This window comes from Lepidochelys kempii, chromosome 10, assembly GCF_965140265.1.
Source record: "Lepidochelys kempii isolate rLepKem1 chromosome 10, rLepKem1.hap2, whole genome shotgun sequence".
NCBI lineage: Eukaryota > Metazoa > Chordata > Testudines > Cheloniidae > Lepidochelys > Lepidochelys kempii.
Genome location: NC_133265.1, coordinates 11,492,225 through 11,507,640, shown reverse-complemented (window position 1 = coordinate 11,507,640; position 15,416 = coordinate 11,492,225). Strand labels below are relative to the sequence as shown.

General features: G+C 43.1%; 1 protein-coding gene across 3 annotated transcripts in view; it reads right to left on the bottom strand.

Annotated features, from left to right (window-relative positions):
• The window catches only part of TTYH3 (tweety family member 3), a 95,608-nt gene that overhangs the window by 45,782 nt on the left and 34,410 nt on the right, over positions 1 to 15,416 (bottom strand). For all 3 annotated transcript variants that reach the window (XR_012161099.1, XM_073361980.1, XM_073361979.1), the window contains exon 2: positions 825 to 994. Coding sequence is in view for 2 of the 3 variants with exons in the window: in XM_073361980.1 (XP_073218081.1) it covers positions 825 to 994 (170 nt within the window). In the remaining variant the exon portion in view is untranslated. The remainder of the gene's footprint in view (positions 1 to 824; positions 995 to 15,416) is intronic.

Genomic DNA, 15,416 nt, shown 5'->3' with positions numbered 1-15,416 from the left:
CTTACTCCCAGTTTGCAGGCTGCAGTGTATTGTTTTTGCCACACTGTCTAAATAAAGCTCTGGGTTGTTTCAGAAATTAACTGAGTTTTCTATTTCCTAACTCCTGCCACTAATTTTTTGGAAGGTGGGGTTCCTTGTCTGCACTAACCCAAAACCAGAATCCAATAGGACTGTATTCTCTTCCCCCACCCCCTTTTCCACTTGCTGCCATTCTCCCCTCACCTCCTTCAAATGTTTCTGGCATTAAAACATTAGTGGCCAACACTAGCAACATCACTAGTGACCCTTAAGGTAGTGCATCAGTCTTACCAAAGGGATAAAAATGGAGCGATCAGGACTGCAAGCACTGGATACTATTTACAAAGGAAGAAGAAAAAGATCCATGCTTTTTATTTATTTTTTTTTTAAAACCCTAAATCCACCTACCCAATGTATTGGTTATTTCCTTAGGAAAACCTGCTACCACTGTAAATTCTTGACTAGGCCTGATAATTATGTGAACTGCATCCATCTTAATTAGGTGATAAGCCCCTCAGGACAGGGTCTTCGTTAACTGCTAGTAAATGGCAAATACCCTGCTGCTCTTCTGGCACTTTATAGTCATCATATGACTCAAACCATTATGCAGTAAGGTGTGGAATAGCAATCAGAAAAGTCTATGCTGGATTTTAAAGTTAGGAGTACACTAAAAGAGAGGAGGCTGTTTCCAATATATTGAGTCATGGAGTCAGTGGCTGATGCTCAGCATATGTATGGTGTGGGAGGAAGTGGCAGTGACAAAATAGGCAACATTAATTTACCCTGCAGACAAAATGTAAACTCACCTGCAGACAAGGGTCGCGATGATCACACACCAAGCAGTGCAGCAGCAATCTGCATTTAAGTGCTCTTCACTTTTCCGATGGCGGCAGCACAGCCAGAACGAGTAGAACAGGAGGAAGAGGAGATCCAGAGCAAGGCAGGACAGAGCAACACCACCAAACAGCAACAAGGCCTGAGGAAGACAGAATAAAATAAAAATTCCAGTTACATCAGAAGCACCTCCATAGCATAAACATATGGCAGAAACAGATGACTTATCTGAGTCCCAGGGATTCTTCACTCATGGCATAGGTCACAGAATCCACCCCTGGACACAAGACTTTATGAAACTAAGCTTATTCATTAAACAGATACGTTCACAAGAGGATGTGCGGAGTAAGTCACAAATAATGGATGCACTATTGTCTTCCTGAGTCTGCAAGTCACATGAATGAGTCAAGATTAGTCTTTAATCCAGAGCAGAGATCAGTACTAGGGCAGCTGGTTGAACTGTACAGCTACGAGTATAAGAGTTTGTTTCCATTTCTGCAGGTCTCTTCATCTTCACGAATAAAATATTCCCTCCAAAATAAATGGTAGAGCAACACTAAGACTAGAAATCCAAGTGCACAAGTGGGTTTGAATCAGAGGGTGGAATTTATTATCCACACTTGAAAGAGACTCTCTGCTTTTAAAAATCAATCCCCAGAGCAGCAGTATCTTAGAGGCTCAAGCTGGATCTGTATGCTTCCACATACTGTACATAGACAAAAAACGATCATCTAGATAATAACCAATGGAGATGGGAATATACAATAAATTTGAAATGCTCACTATCAGAACTAGTATGTGTCTACGGTTTCCTTCAAATGATACCCAACTAGAAACATGAGTGCAGTGTTAACTCCAAATTTCTCATCAGAATCTCAGTGAAACTAGATTCGTTAACAAAAAACAAATGCTCCATTCAGAACATTCTATCAAATCCACACTAATGTAGTAAAAGGGATACTTCTACTGATTGCATTTAATAGTCACCAACAACCAGATTCTACCCAGAAAGCAAATAAAATTTAAAAATGGCTTTAATATCTGGAATAGGGCCCAAGGATTTAGTGCTGACCCAATCGTCTTAGTAGTCTGCAGTTTAGATACAGATCTGTACCAACCATGGACAAAACAAAGGATTTTTTTAAAACAATGTCATCTCCCCCGCCCCTCCTCCCCCCCACCCTTCTTCTCGCACTACAATCCCACATTACAAAAGAGGTATTTGATTTAAAAAAAAACCCACCACAAAAAAACCCCACCTATAACTCCTACCTGGTCAGACAACTGAGCTGAGGAATGTTGCAGTTACATGAAATGTGGTTCTAAGCAAAGGCTGTTACACCATGGACAAAATGCCAAGGTAACCCGCCTCTTAGAGGGAGGGTTTATAGATTTGTATTTTCCTTCCCACCCCCTTTCTTTCGGTCTTATAGCTACCCCCAGCTCCGTTAGCGTCCTGGGAAGTCTTGCAAGCTGCACAGTTCACTGTACTTCCAATCAAGCATGTGCCAGCCTTGACAGAACTTGATACCTGTCAACCATACATCATGAGATTTGCATCAGTTTATAGCCTGCCTGTTGGACCGCAAGTTGCCTACATGGCAGCATAGTACAGCCAAGGCTTTGACAATATATCCACAGCATTTACCAGAAGACAACTACTACAGATGATTAACACATACCTAACCAGACCACATAGAAAGATATACATATCATACCCAGAATCATACACACAGCTGAAACTATTAAAATGGGGGTGGGGAGGACAGAAGGGAGAGTTCCGTTCCCTTCACTAGAACACAACACATGGGGTGTGTGCTTTTAAGAGAGTTTCTGAACAAAGAGGGGTATTCAACAAGGCAACTGTATTCAGCTGTATTCCCGCTTCCCAAGGCCTGCCAACTACCAGCACACAGTACTAAAATAAATGCACCTGCCAGACTGAGATTCTTTTACAAACACCTTACGTATGGTCCCAGGCAAACTGCACAAGGGAAGAAAAAAAAATTCCCCCTTCAATGGATACGCTCAGAGAAGCATTACTGCCTGAAACAGGAGCCTCACTAATAATCCATCCCTTTCCTAACACACCATAGTCTTTCTTCAATGGTGAAGGTTTCATGCTGCAGCTCAGCATGCAGAGACATCAACTTCCCCCCATAAGAAAGATTGGTTCCTGTCACTTGTTGCACCCAAACAAAAAAGTCAGGATTGTGAAGTAAAGTTTTAATTTGTTTCTCTGTAAATATTCAGCTGAATGGGACTTGTCTGTACCTAGGAGCATGCCAAGGTTCTGTGTTCATTTCACAAGGAGCAAGTGTTTGTTTTCAGCCAATGGACATACAAGACTGGAGTAACTAATCCTTCCTATAAATCAATTTAGGACCCAGAGATACGCTGGCAGTGAAAGACTAGCCACTGCTTGCTTGCTTGCCAGGATTAAACTACTAGTATTTAAAAAGAGGGACTGCAAGGCTGGATAAATCCCTTACTCCCTTTATCCTGCAGCACTAAGTCTGGGAGACCCTGATATTCAAGGCCCCATTATTCTGAGTAAATTTAAAATTATGCACTTCGCTTTTCACCATGGAGAGCACAGATTCCCCAAGCTATCAGAGCCATTATAGTAAACGATGCAGGAACCATACTTATCTGGAGACATGGTGAAGGGGCAACATTTTAATCACTGTAACTACACTTCTGGCAGAAGCCAAAATCGAGCAGTCTTTGAATGCGGGTGTAAATCCAAGTAGTATCAGCCAGATTGGCAGATGTAGCTACGCTGTAGCAGCAATCTTTCAAAATAAAAACAGTAGTAGTGCCTATGGAAGCAGTGGTTGTGCAGCACTGGTAGCATAGAAACAACCTGATTTCAGAGAGATTCGATGCCCTGGAACTGCCATCCTTTGAGGCTGGAGTGGACAGCCTGCTGTACTTCCCACAGGCTTGCTTGACTCTAGGACAGTCAGATTCCTGGTAGTTTTTAAATTTATGTATGGTGTACCAAACACCCATTTAATGCAGGAATCAGATACAAGTGGGGAAAGCTGCGTCACTTGCGCAGATTGCTGGTATTGATAGTCACATTAACAAAACAAACAAGCATCCAGATCCCAATGCCAAGAAAGGAAGTCCCAGAGCAAGAGAAAGGGCACAGTGGGAACAGATTGCCACTCCAGGGATGGCTAGCACTATCTGGGCACTTGCAAGATCATCCACATCATCCTAGTTGAAGGGACCATCACTGTGAAGGGAGAGGGTAGTTCAGTTTCCAGAACAGTGCACTTCTTGACCTCTACTAAGATCACATCAACAGGGGAGGTAATTAGTGCCAAGGGTAACTGGTTTTATTGATGTGCACCCCTATCCTTTGGAAAGGGCTGAGATCACCAACTCATTGTTCTTAGGCCACAGATTTCCCAACTGTGATCCACGGATCATTGGCGGTCCACAGAGAGATAGCTGGTCATGTGGTTTTGGTTCTCCTTTTTCCTAGCTACTAAGATTGCAACAAAAAACCCCTACAAATACACTAAATAAATACTTTCCTAATAGCAACATCTCCATATAAGGAGTTGCTGTTACACCCACTAAGTCATCTGACCATCATGCATGGGAGGGGAAGTGATCTGTGTAATAGCATATGGACAAGAGGTCTACAAGGTAATGAAAGAAACCAAGATGATCCTACCTATAAGAGAGCTTGAGAAGCCCTCACCTGGGCCACTAAACAGCTTCAACATAGTAACTTTCAGTCACTACTGAGCTAACCAGAATTTAAACTTGCGACCTGGAAAAGAAAAGCTCCCCATCTAGTCAATCAAAGCCAATCCAGTGCCCAAAGATCATTTTAGGGATTGGCAGAGTATACTGAAATCATGAGATACTTCCCTCTGCAAGACTGTAACTGGGGGAAGGATGACGCAGGTGCAAGCGTTAACATTTCCCTTCAGTTCGCAGTTACATGTTCCCCACTTTTGATTTTACAGCACTATAGGGCAGGATTTTATTTGCTTAAAAAAACAAAACGCACATTTTTACTGAGCGAACAAAACTTGTTCGAAGACTGCTGCTGCAGACAGGAGGAAGGAGGTCTGGAAGGTTGGTTTTGAGCACACAATTTCTTATTTCAAGTCTTATTAGGGTACATTAACTTCATTTTCTGGTGCCAGATCTATTCATTGGCACAGCAGCCAGGTTTTGCCAGTAAACAGATTAAAATTTCCCGGGGAATACACCACTATTTTAGTACAACATGGAGCTTCCATTAAACTTTTCTGAAGGAGGACACTAAAGCCTTCACATATCCTTGAAAAACAGCACGAAGTACTTACTGGAAGAGCTAACTTTCCCTCATCACAATCTATTGATCCATGAGAGAGCCAGTCATTTTCACTACCACAGTAAAATATAGTGCTAGTTAGTTATATGGCCTCAACAGCAAGCCAAGAGAGATGCCCTTGATTTTCCCATTGGACTTGTCAAAGCCCAAACCAAACACACCCACTTACTCTACACTTCAGGAACACTTACACTTCATCCACTGCTGTAATGCAGGTGTACAACGGTTAGTGAGAAGCTCTCTCATCTACAGTGACATTTGGTACAGGCTAAACTACAGAGACAGGACTCCAATGAGCAAACTATCCGAGTTAAGTGCTGTGATAAGAATTTGGCTGCAATATACCTTTGTTGCATCTTCCACCAGTGAGCTAAAAAAATTGCTTCTGCTTAAAATTCAACTATTTCAGTTCACTGGACAGTTAGTTTAAAATCCATAAGTGTCTACAGTTTGAGAGGATCCCAACAGTACAGTTAGTTTAATCACTCCTGGACTGTGAACTATTTATAGTTTACTTTATAATTAGCCTTTGCCAGAAGAAAGCTTTCCCTGCAATCTGTGACTAAATCTAGAAGGAACATTACACAAGCAACTTGAGATATAAAATAAAAGCAGGAGGGGTTAAAGGAGTGTGGGAAGAGAAAGATGCTCACTCAGAAGAGCAAATGAAGCAAACTGGTCCACTGCCAATAGAGCACTCATATCTATTTATTCCAGTGAGCGATGTCAGTAAGGAGTGTGGGGAAGGGAGACACGACATTGTGAGGATATAAAGTAGTCCCAGAGCTATTTCCTCCACTTTGGCTTCTGGCACAAAGAGGGCCAGCACACATCTCTCATTCAGAAGCCCAGTAAGGAGTCCTATTTCTCCTATCCACTGCAAACGCTGCCCATCGCCTTTCAGTACTGACAGTTTCTTAAAGCTGGTAACGTGAAGGAAGCAGCTGACCCTCCACCTCTTCCCCAGACCATGGGATAGTTTCTCTTAATTCACTTCAGTAGGTTTAATGCACTGGAATTAGTCTGCTTTAAGTGTGCAGCTTTCATTAATTCAGATTAATTTTCCTGAGGGTCTGCACATAGATAAGCCCTGAGACTGCAATTAGAGTTTGACTAAGCATCCATCACTGCCCCTCCCGCTGCCACTCTGGCCCCCATTTTACAATGCATACGTTCAGCACTGGAGGCCTGTAGTCCAGTTTGGTCAGTGTACATGAAACAAACTGCTGCCGTTAACGGTACGTGGGCTCCAGAAGTTGACTAGTCAAAAGGTCTTACCAGATAGTTGTAGAACGCCAGGGCTGCAACAATAAAGGGTGATGCAAGTAAGGCTGGACCCCTTAATTACCACAGGTCACATGGGGGCAAGGTCTAGAATTCATTCCAGTGGCCCCCAGTTAAAAAAAAAAAAGTTAGCTAAGAAGAACCCAAACCACTTAGTGCAAAGGATTAATTTAACATGAAGCTGGTATTTTCTCTAACTGCAAATTCAAACCCAAGCCATATGAATCAATGGAATACTGATGTTCCAATGGGTTAACATTTAACTACAACACATTCTCTCCCTCAGTTGTTACCACACTCTAATCTCCATTTTACAGAAAGGAAACACTCCCTTACTATGGGGGGGGGGTATCCCTCTAAATTGGCTGTTCTCCTGTTTCTCTGTAATGATGGCTGAAAGCCTCTACACACTATGGAAAGAATAAGACTCTCTCCAAATTCAGCTTCTATTGACAGGTCCCCACAGACTAAAAGTCTTATTAAATGAGGCTTAGCTCAGAACTGGCAGCTTGTCAAATGAGCATTCTCACTGAAAAGGTGGATTTCCTTTCTGGGGCTTGTGTTAGATTTCAGGAAGGGAATTTGCAACAAAGATGCATCAGTGTTTAAGCAGTTCCACTTTTGCAGGATTGGGACAAAGATTGTCAGGGGAATGGGCCCTCACCTTCAGAAGCTACCCCTTTCCCATATTCCCTATGGTACAGATCAGACCAGATTAGTAACATAGATGCAGGTTGTCCCCAAACAAACAATCTGCAATACTTAAGATAAAGGGACTTCCCACTGGCAAGGGGATAGCCAAGAGCAGTGGTTCTCAAAGCCAGTCCGCCACTTGTTCGGGGAAAGCCCCTGGCGGGCCGGACCGGTTTGTTTACCTTCCGCGTCCGCACGTTTGCCACTCCAGGCCAGTGGGGACTGCAGGAAGTGGCGCAGGCCAAGGGATGTGCTGGCCGCCCTTTCCGCAGCCAGCATTGTCCTGGAGCGGCGAACCGTAGCCAGTGGGAGCCGCGATCGGCCGAACCTGTGGACGTGGCAGGTAAACAAACCAGTCTGGCCCACGAGGGGCTTTCCCTGAACAAGCAGCGGACCGGCTTTGAGAACCTCTGGCCTAGAGGACCCCAATGGGCCTCTTCCATCACTAGCGTCTGTGGTTCTTAGTTCCCTACCTCAACTACTACAGGTTTACATCATTTCTGACACTGCAAATACACAATGGATTAGCACATCTATTCCTGGCCCACAATGGTTCCTCCATTTGAAGTTTTACCTCCTTGGACAGACAGTTCTACTTTCTGTTAAAAAGTAGAAAATCAAAACCTCCTCCTCACTAAGTAGTTTGCCAGCCAACTAGAAACTGGAAAGCAGTTGTGATAAACTAGGAAAATGTGTGTTTATTAATATGGGACAGGTTCCTGTGTGGTTGTTTATGATGAGTTACTTGCTATGGAGTTAGATCAAGAGGGACAGGTAAAGAAACCAAGAACAAAGTGAAACAAAGGCCCAGATAAAGAACACCCCTGCAAAAGGCAAATACCATTTATAGCCATGGAGAGGAGACTTCACAGGCCCAGACCAGGTGATATGGTGAGAAGAGAGATCAAAGGGAGTATTAAACTAAATTAAACAAGTATTAAGCTTGGTCTGTGCTATCAATTTATGTTGGTATAACTACATCGCTCAGCTTTTGATTTCCCACACCCTTGAGTGACGTAGTTATACCTGGAGTTAGCGCTATGCTGACAGACAGGCAATTCCCATCGACATAGGTACCATCTCTCAGGGAGGTGGAGTAACTCCCTGATGGGAGATGCTCTCCCATCAGCATAGATAGCGTCTTCACCAAGCGCTGCAGTGGTGCAGCTGTGCCGCTGCAGTGCTGTAAGTGTAGACTGACAAGCCCTTACAAAACTTCAAAGGCCCTAGAGAGGGAGGAAATTTTGGTGAGTAGGGGAAATTGCCCAGGATGTCAGTGAAAGAGCTCACAAGCAGACACAGACTGGGAGAAATAGGAGCTGAGAGCAGGCAGGTTCTCTAAGCAGGCCTAGGCATCTAGCCCAGGAGCAGCTAAGAGCCACGTGGTTAGGTCTGTTACACCTTTAACCCACATCTCTGAAAGCTGTATTCCTGCTGTTAATATCAACACTGTGACAGAAGGCTTTGTGGTGCCTGACTATTAACTACTAGTCTCAACTCCCAGGGAAAAATGTCAACCACAGGGCTTAAATGCCAACTGGACCTGCTGAAAGTCAGGGTTGGTACACAGTGGGCTGTAACCCAAGTCTTGGTGTAAGGGTGTGCAAGTTGAGAGACTGAGGCCAGACACCTATGGGGGTGCACGCAGGAAGACCTGCAACAAGGACAATAGTGCACTTAATCCAGTTAAAAGAAAAGTTTTAGTGTCCTCACAAGTCGGACAAAGGTAGTGCAACCTCCACTGCCAACATTTCCCCCATATACACAGGTCTGCTAACGGAGTTCAACTCGCTGTTCCAGGCCTACATCTCTCAAAGGCAAGACCCAGTGGTGCCAAGCTGCCTGTTGGTACATTATAGTGCTTTATGTACACAAGTAATTTTTACCTAAGCACATGACCCCAACACTAGGAGGTCTTAAATATCTTAAAAGAAAGGAAAAATTATTTCCAGGTGGAGTCAGTGGCTTAACCCCCACTCCTCTCCTGCCCCAGCAACCAACCCCCTCCCTGTTAGCCTCTTCATTCTAAACAGACCCATTTAAAAGCGAATTTTAAAAAGGCACCCCAATTTCTACCTTAGGTCACTGCGGGGAGGGAGGGTACCACACACATCCAGGGTCTGCACATTCCTAGAACTAGCTCTGTACCAAAGCCAGAATTTGAAGCCAAGACTCCAGATGTAAGAAATCAATGCTTTAACTCGCTCTGCCAACTCTCACATACAAGTCAAGATACATATGGAATTTCATTTTGAGCTAGCCACCGATTCAGCCCTTTACCTCTTAATTTGGTAGACTCCTCTGAGCATCTACTAGACCCATGGACTCAGCACATAAAAGAAGAGAGTAGTTCAGGAGTGAAAATAAGTAATAAATCTCCGTGTGCGCCAGGAGTTACCACCACCTACTCTCACTGAAGGAGGTTTGGCTCATGACATTAGTGTTCATGGTTATAGTGTGAAAACACTCAGCCCTTCTGGCCAGTTAGCAAAGTCATGCATATTGGGGCAAGGGACAAGGTGAAATGCAGAGACTTAATAGCCTATTCTATCCTGCATTGGCAGGGAATTGTTCCCTACACCCCTCTAGAAGCTCTAGCTGCCTGTCACTACACACAGAATGGTGTCACTAGGGAGACCATCTGCCATTCCAACTACAGGGCAGGCACTGCTGAAATCTGAAGGAAGTGGATATAGCACTTTGCATATAAGGAATACCTATGGGACAGGTCCAGATGCTAGTGGAGGCTAGAAAAGAGTTAATCTATTCTCCCTCCTGCAGAGTCTGTTTTTGTCCTCACTGAGTATGGGACCCTCTTAGAAACCCTTTTCGACCTGAGCATGCACCACACTGCATAACTTCAAGGGCACTCTGCTATGGCATACTTGCATCCAGCAGAGATGGCTAGATGCAGCGCTCCATAATTGCTGTCATCCCTGCTCCTTTGGTCAGCCCAGAGTCTCTCTCCCATGGAACTCTGCATACAAAGGGCCCACACCCTTGCCAGTAAGAAGGAAAAAGATCAAGTTCAGGATCAGAGCAGTCTGTTCCCTTGCATTGTGGCCAACCAAATGATTAAAAAAAAACAACAACTTTAGCTGGAAGAGTGTTTAAACATTTAAACTACTCACTGAGCCCCAGCATAGATGGGGCCTTTAAGAGAGGGCTCTCCCCGAAGTGGGCAGAGGTGGAAAAGTCATAGATTTTTCCCAATAGAAACAGCATGTGACGGTCACTATCTGAAAGTCAAATATGAAGGACTGGAGGACAGCTTTGAACAAAAACAAAAAAAAATAAAACAAAACAAGGAAGGAGCAAGGGCAGCCAGCCAGATCTATATGGGTCAGAAACAAAACAAGCTTTATCCAGTCACGGAAAATTAGCTGAACGGAAATCCATCAATGAAGAAGATATTTTTCCATAAGTGTGACAGCTGTAGATAATACAGCTCAGCTGGTTTCCCTTTAAATACAATTAGGCTACATTTTGAATATCTTTAAGGATTCAGTACCATATGCAGTATTTGAAAAGCTCTGCTATGGAAAGAAGCCACTTTACAATGCTTCTTAAATATATGCATGCACTTGCATACATAATTAGTGCATGTGCACATGTATGTCTTTTCTTCCAATGTACCTTGTTCTCTGCTAATGGCATCTCCACCTAAAAACAAAACATTTCTCAACACTGAGTACCTCACTATTTGGAGGCTTATCAAGAGAAACTGAAAGGGAAGTGGTCTGAATAGATCTCTTCCTGTAACTAACGCAAAAGAAAAAGCTTCAATAGAAGAGTGATGGAAGCTATACAACTCTCCTCTTCACAACGGAATTTTGGTTGTGCAGATTTTGTTGAAGTACAGGTCTACTCTAAAGAACAATTAAAAAAAAAAAAAAACTATCACACTTTGGGTTTTGAAGTTTGCCACCATTAATGGTGTTTGGGTTTACAAGGGAAAAGGCACATTCTAGTTACCAGTCCTACAAACTCACCTCATTACGTAAGAGTCAAGCTGTTTCCCCTCTTTCCCATCACCTCCCCTAAAAAGCTTTGCCAGGACAAATCATACCCTTTGCGATACCTCTCACCCCTTGCCTTCAAACAATTTTGCGCAGCTGTAACAATGCTGTTGATTAGGCACAAGGTGGAAAAAGAATCCTGCTCACTTCCCTAGCTCATATGGTTCAGCAGGTTAATGGGAATTAAAAAACAGTAAGATACATTTTGCTCCTAAACTAAGCAGATGATTTCATGTAGGGAGCAGATCTGCCAAACAGAGTGGTATTACTTTTACCCAATCACTTTTCAGACTACAACCATGCTTTATATGGCAAGACTAAAGAGATTAAGGACTGACTTCATTACAGTTTAAGTATCTACATGGGGAACAAATATTTAATAATGCAGAAAGGTATAACAATCCAATGGCTGAAAGTTGAAGCTAGACAAATTCAGTCTGGAAATAAGGCATACATTAAACAGTAATAAGCCATTGGAACAATTTACAAAGAGTCATGGTGGATTCTCCATCGCTGGCTATTTTTATATCAAGATCAGCTGTTTTTCTAAAATATATGATCCAGGAATTACTTTGGGGATGTTCTATGGACAGGAGGTCAGACTAGATCACCACAGTGATCCCTGCTCGGTTTGGCTTTGACTTTCAGAAGTTTGCATGAGCAGAAAAAGGATGCCATCAAAGAAGGTGTTCATTACTCTCTGCAACTGTTACTATTTGCAAAACATAGCAAACATCTGGGTATATTCAAAGAAGTTGTGACTTGACACAAGGAATAATAATTCTTGCCATCGGAGTGGAATTAGAAGTAATGCATAGCAGATGCTGGTGGAGCATCACAAATTTATTCACATGACAGATAGGAAATGGGAAGAGTCCAGGGCTAGAGAAGTGTGGGAATGTGATGTGCCCTTTGAATGTGAGACCTATGCTGTGCCAATAGGGTTTATGGGGTCCTTAGATCATTTCTAGAAAAGTTTCACCTCTGAAATGCTGACATACAATACTGCTGTGAGGAACCATTTGAAGAAATTCATCTTAATCCTGCTTAGGTTTCTAAATCTAAATCTGCTAGAGGTCCACTGCTGTCTACTCTCTGATCAGGGATAACTTTCACAACATTAAAGCAGTTTATACGATGCTGTGTAATTTGAGGGGTATTCAGAAGTCAAGCACCAAGACATCAATGTAGTATAAGGTTAGTTGAGTAGAAAGGCAACTTAATTGAAATGTGGGAATAAATTCAACAACATTCTCTCATGGCATTAGCATGTCAAAGAGGCAATCCCCAAAATGGCAATCACCAGGGTATCAAAATATTCCCCCCCCCACACACACACACAGAGTGTACATTAAAGCTCTCTCTCAAGAATAGAGAAGATTGCCATAATATCAGCTCTTACAGTACAGTCTTCAGGGACTAAAACAGAAAAAGTGATCTCTACCTCTACCCACTTAGATCCCAAAGAAAGACGCTCTGCAGAGTCTATTATGATGATCTTCATAAAGCACTGAGTAGGGTGACCAGATGTCCCGATTTTATAGGGACAGTCCCGATTTTTGGGTCTTTTTCTTATATAGGCTCCTATTACCTCCCACCCCCGTCCCGATTTTTCACATTTGCTGTCTGGTCACCCTAACTCTGGATAATCATTTTATCAGTGATATTGTTAAGAGTTTAAAAGTTACCACAACTAGGCTTCAGAGCCAACACACCATTAAGATGAATGGGGAAATTCATAGCACTCACAACTACTGTCTCAGGCTGTCACTATTGTTTACATTTGGTTCATGTTTTGCAGATTATCCTTGCAACCAAAAGGCAAGAGACTTTTTAAAATGAAAGTTTAGGAGTAGTCTACACTTGGGATTTGCCCCATCTGCAATCCTCCGTAGCCACCCACAGGTATGGCTGCAAACCCTTGGTGTAGTCAAGCATACTTACTGTTTGCACAGGGGGTATAACATGGGTTTCTAACTCCACCAAAACAAATAAATTGCTCTACCAGTCTACATTGCACAAGTGCAACCTGCTAGCTACACTGATGGGGGACCTTCCACAGATGAAACAATAAATAAAATAATCAATCCACTGCAAGCCAGCTCACTTGACCCTTTCTTTTAAAATAAGCTATTTAAGGCCAATGTTAATGTATGAGGGTAGCTACTCTGGAGGAAGATGGCCGGTTTTAAACAGAAAACAGAAGAGAAAAAGCAATAGTTCTCTGATGAAATTTTAAACTATGAATGGGAGGACTGGAGAGGTGAGGAGAGATAACACAGATCCCTGATCTGTCTACTGACTATATGGAATTTAAGTGACCCAGCATGAACGAACAGCATAACAGGCTGTTAAATGTTTAGATGCAGTATATCTGTAACAATCAAGAGCCGCACTCTTCACTTGAGATGGGCACAAATCCTCAACTTCCCCTTCAAAAGTATTTGAATCTGTATAGGAAGGAATTTTCCTCCTTGCCTTCTGGCGTGGGATATTTTGGGGGCAGAGAAGAAGGGGGAAGCACACACACAAAAAAGTAAAGCTTGTTTAGGTGCAGTAAAGAAAAACTCTTCCCATCTGCTCTCCCCCTTAGGGAGTGGGGCCGAAGAAGAGGGAGGAAGACAGCTCACAAAAGGATAGGTCTACACTACACACTAAGCTCCAAGGAGCCTTTGAATCAAGAAGCAAAACAAAAAAACCTTTACCACTTAGAGCCTGTAACACACAGGAAGCAGCAAGATCAAAGCTATTAAAGCCAGCCAAGACCAACCACAGTCACAGCTGGAGCCTGTGTTTCTGCACCACTGACAAGACTGGAAGCCTCATTAACCACTTCTATTGTCTCAGTATGGCAGACTCCTGGTGCAGGCTCCTCACCAATTGCTGGAAATGACTAAGGCCTCCAGCAAGCTACGCTAAAGGGAAATATAGTTTTAAATAGAGACACCTTCCTTCACTTAGCACCACAGAACTGTAGATGTCTTCTCGGCAACCAGAGGGCGTTAGACAGTATGTCCCTGAGAAGAGCATTCTGGCAAGTGGTAAGCACTCATGATGAGTCACTGCTTCTTCTGTCCAGTTGTCATAATTAGAGGGGACCATATGCTTTTAAAGTCTTAAGTATCATTCATAAGAGAAGAATACATATGCACTGAAGTGATATACTTCAGGTCAAACCATATAGTAGCAGCTTAAGAGCAGTTGCAGGGTAAGTAGGGTGCCACAAGGCTGCTGGGGGGAGGGCGCAATCTGCTTTGTAGAATAATCATCCAACAATGAAAGTGTCTCTCCATAGTCCCTCCATTTTAAAAGTGACATTGATCTCCTTTCATTTCAAATCAAAACTATTAATTTATGTTACAGCTCATCTGCCCATGAAGTTGGAAACTGTCAATGCCAATGGGCCTAAATAGTATAGCCACCAGTTTTGTGTCAGTCTTCAGACACGTGTATTCCTCCCATTGCACAATTCCTCTGCTCTGCATGCTGAGTTCTGGGGAGCCTGTAGGCTCCTGGACTATCTTGCAGAACAAGTTTCTTCCCAAAGTGAACTAAATAGACTAAACAACTCATTAGCTAGTCTGCAGTGATATTTGTGCTAGCAACCAGAAACATCTGAAGGACAGGTAGACTAGAAAAAAAAAACCCACACCCACCCAGCCACCCTCTAAGGATGCCTCCAGCCTGCTCAGGACACCACCATCACTGGAATCATTCCTGCATAGATGGTTCAGAACAATTATTTACATGCACTAAGTTTCCAGTTCTGTTTCACAGGAAGGGATTTCCTGGCAACTGTTTAGAGGCTCCACCTACACTGACCTCATAGCCGTGTTTGAAGAGTGACTCCATCTAAAGCGGTTTACAATGTGGTCTGACAAGGCTAGTGTGAATGGAGCCAAATCCCATTTAAAAAAAAAAAAAGGCAGTTTCTAATATTTTAACATCCATCCACAGCAGCCAGTCACACTTTATCATAACACAGTTCAGCAGAAACCAAGTTTAGACACTGTTCTTAAAACACAGCTGACAAGAGAAGACTGGGACACTCTGCTGTTCCAATAACCTCCCTGGAGCTCAGAAGGTGAAGAAAGCTGGTGATTAGCCTGCCATTTAGAGTCAGATTTTAACTTAACTGTGCACAGCAGCGGGTTGCAAGCAGAGACAAAGCATGTCCTTTCTCTTCCCACCCACCCACTCCTATTTCATATCACAAAGGGAATGCA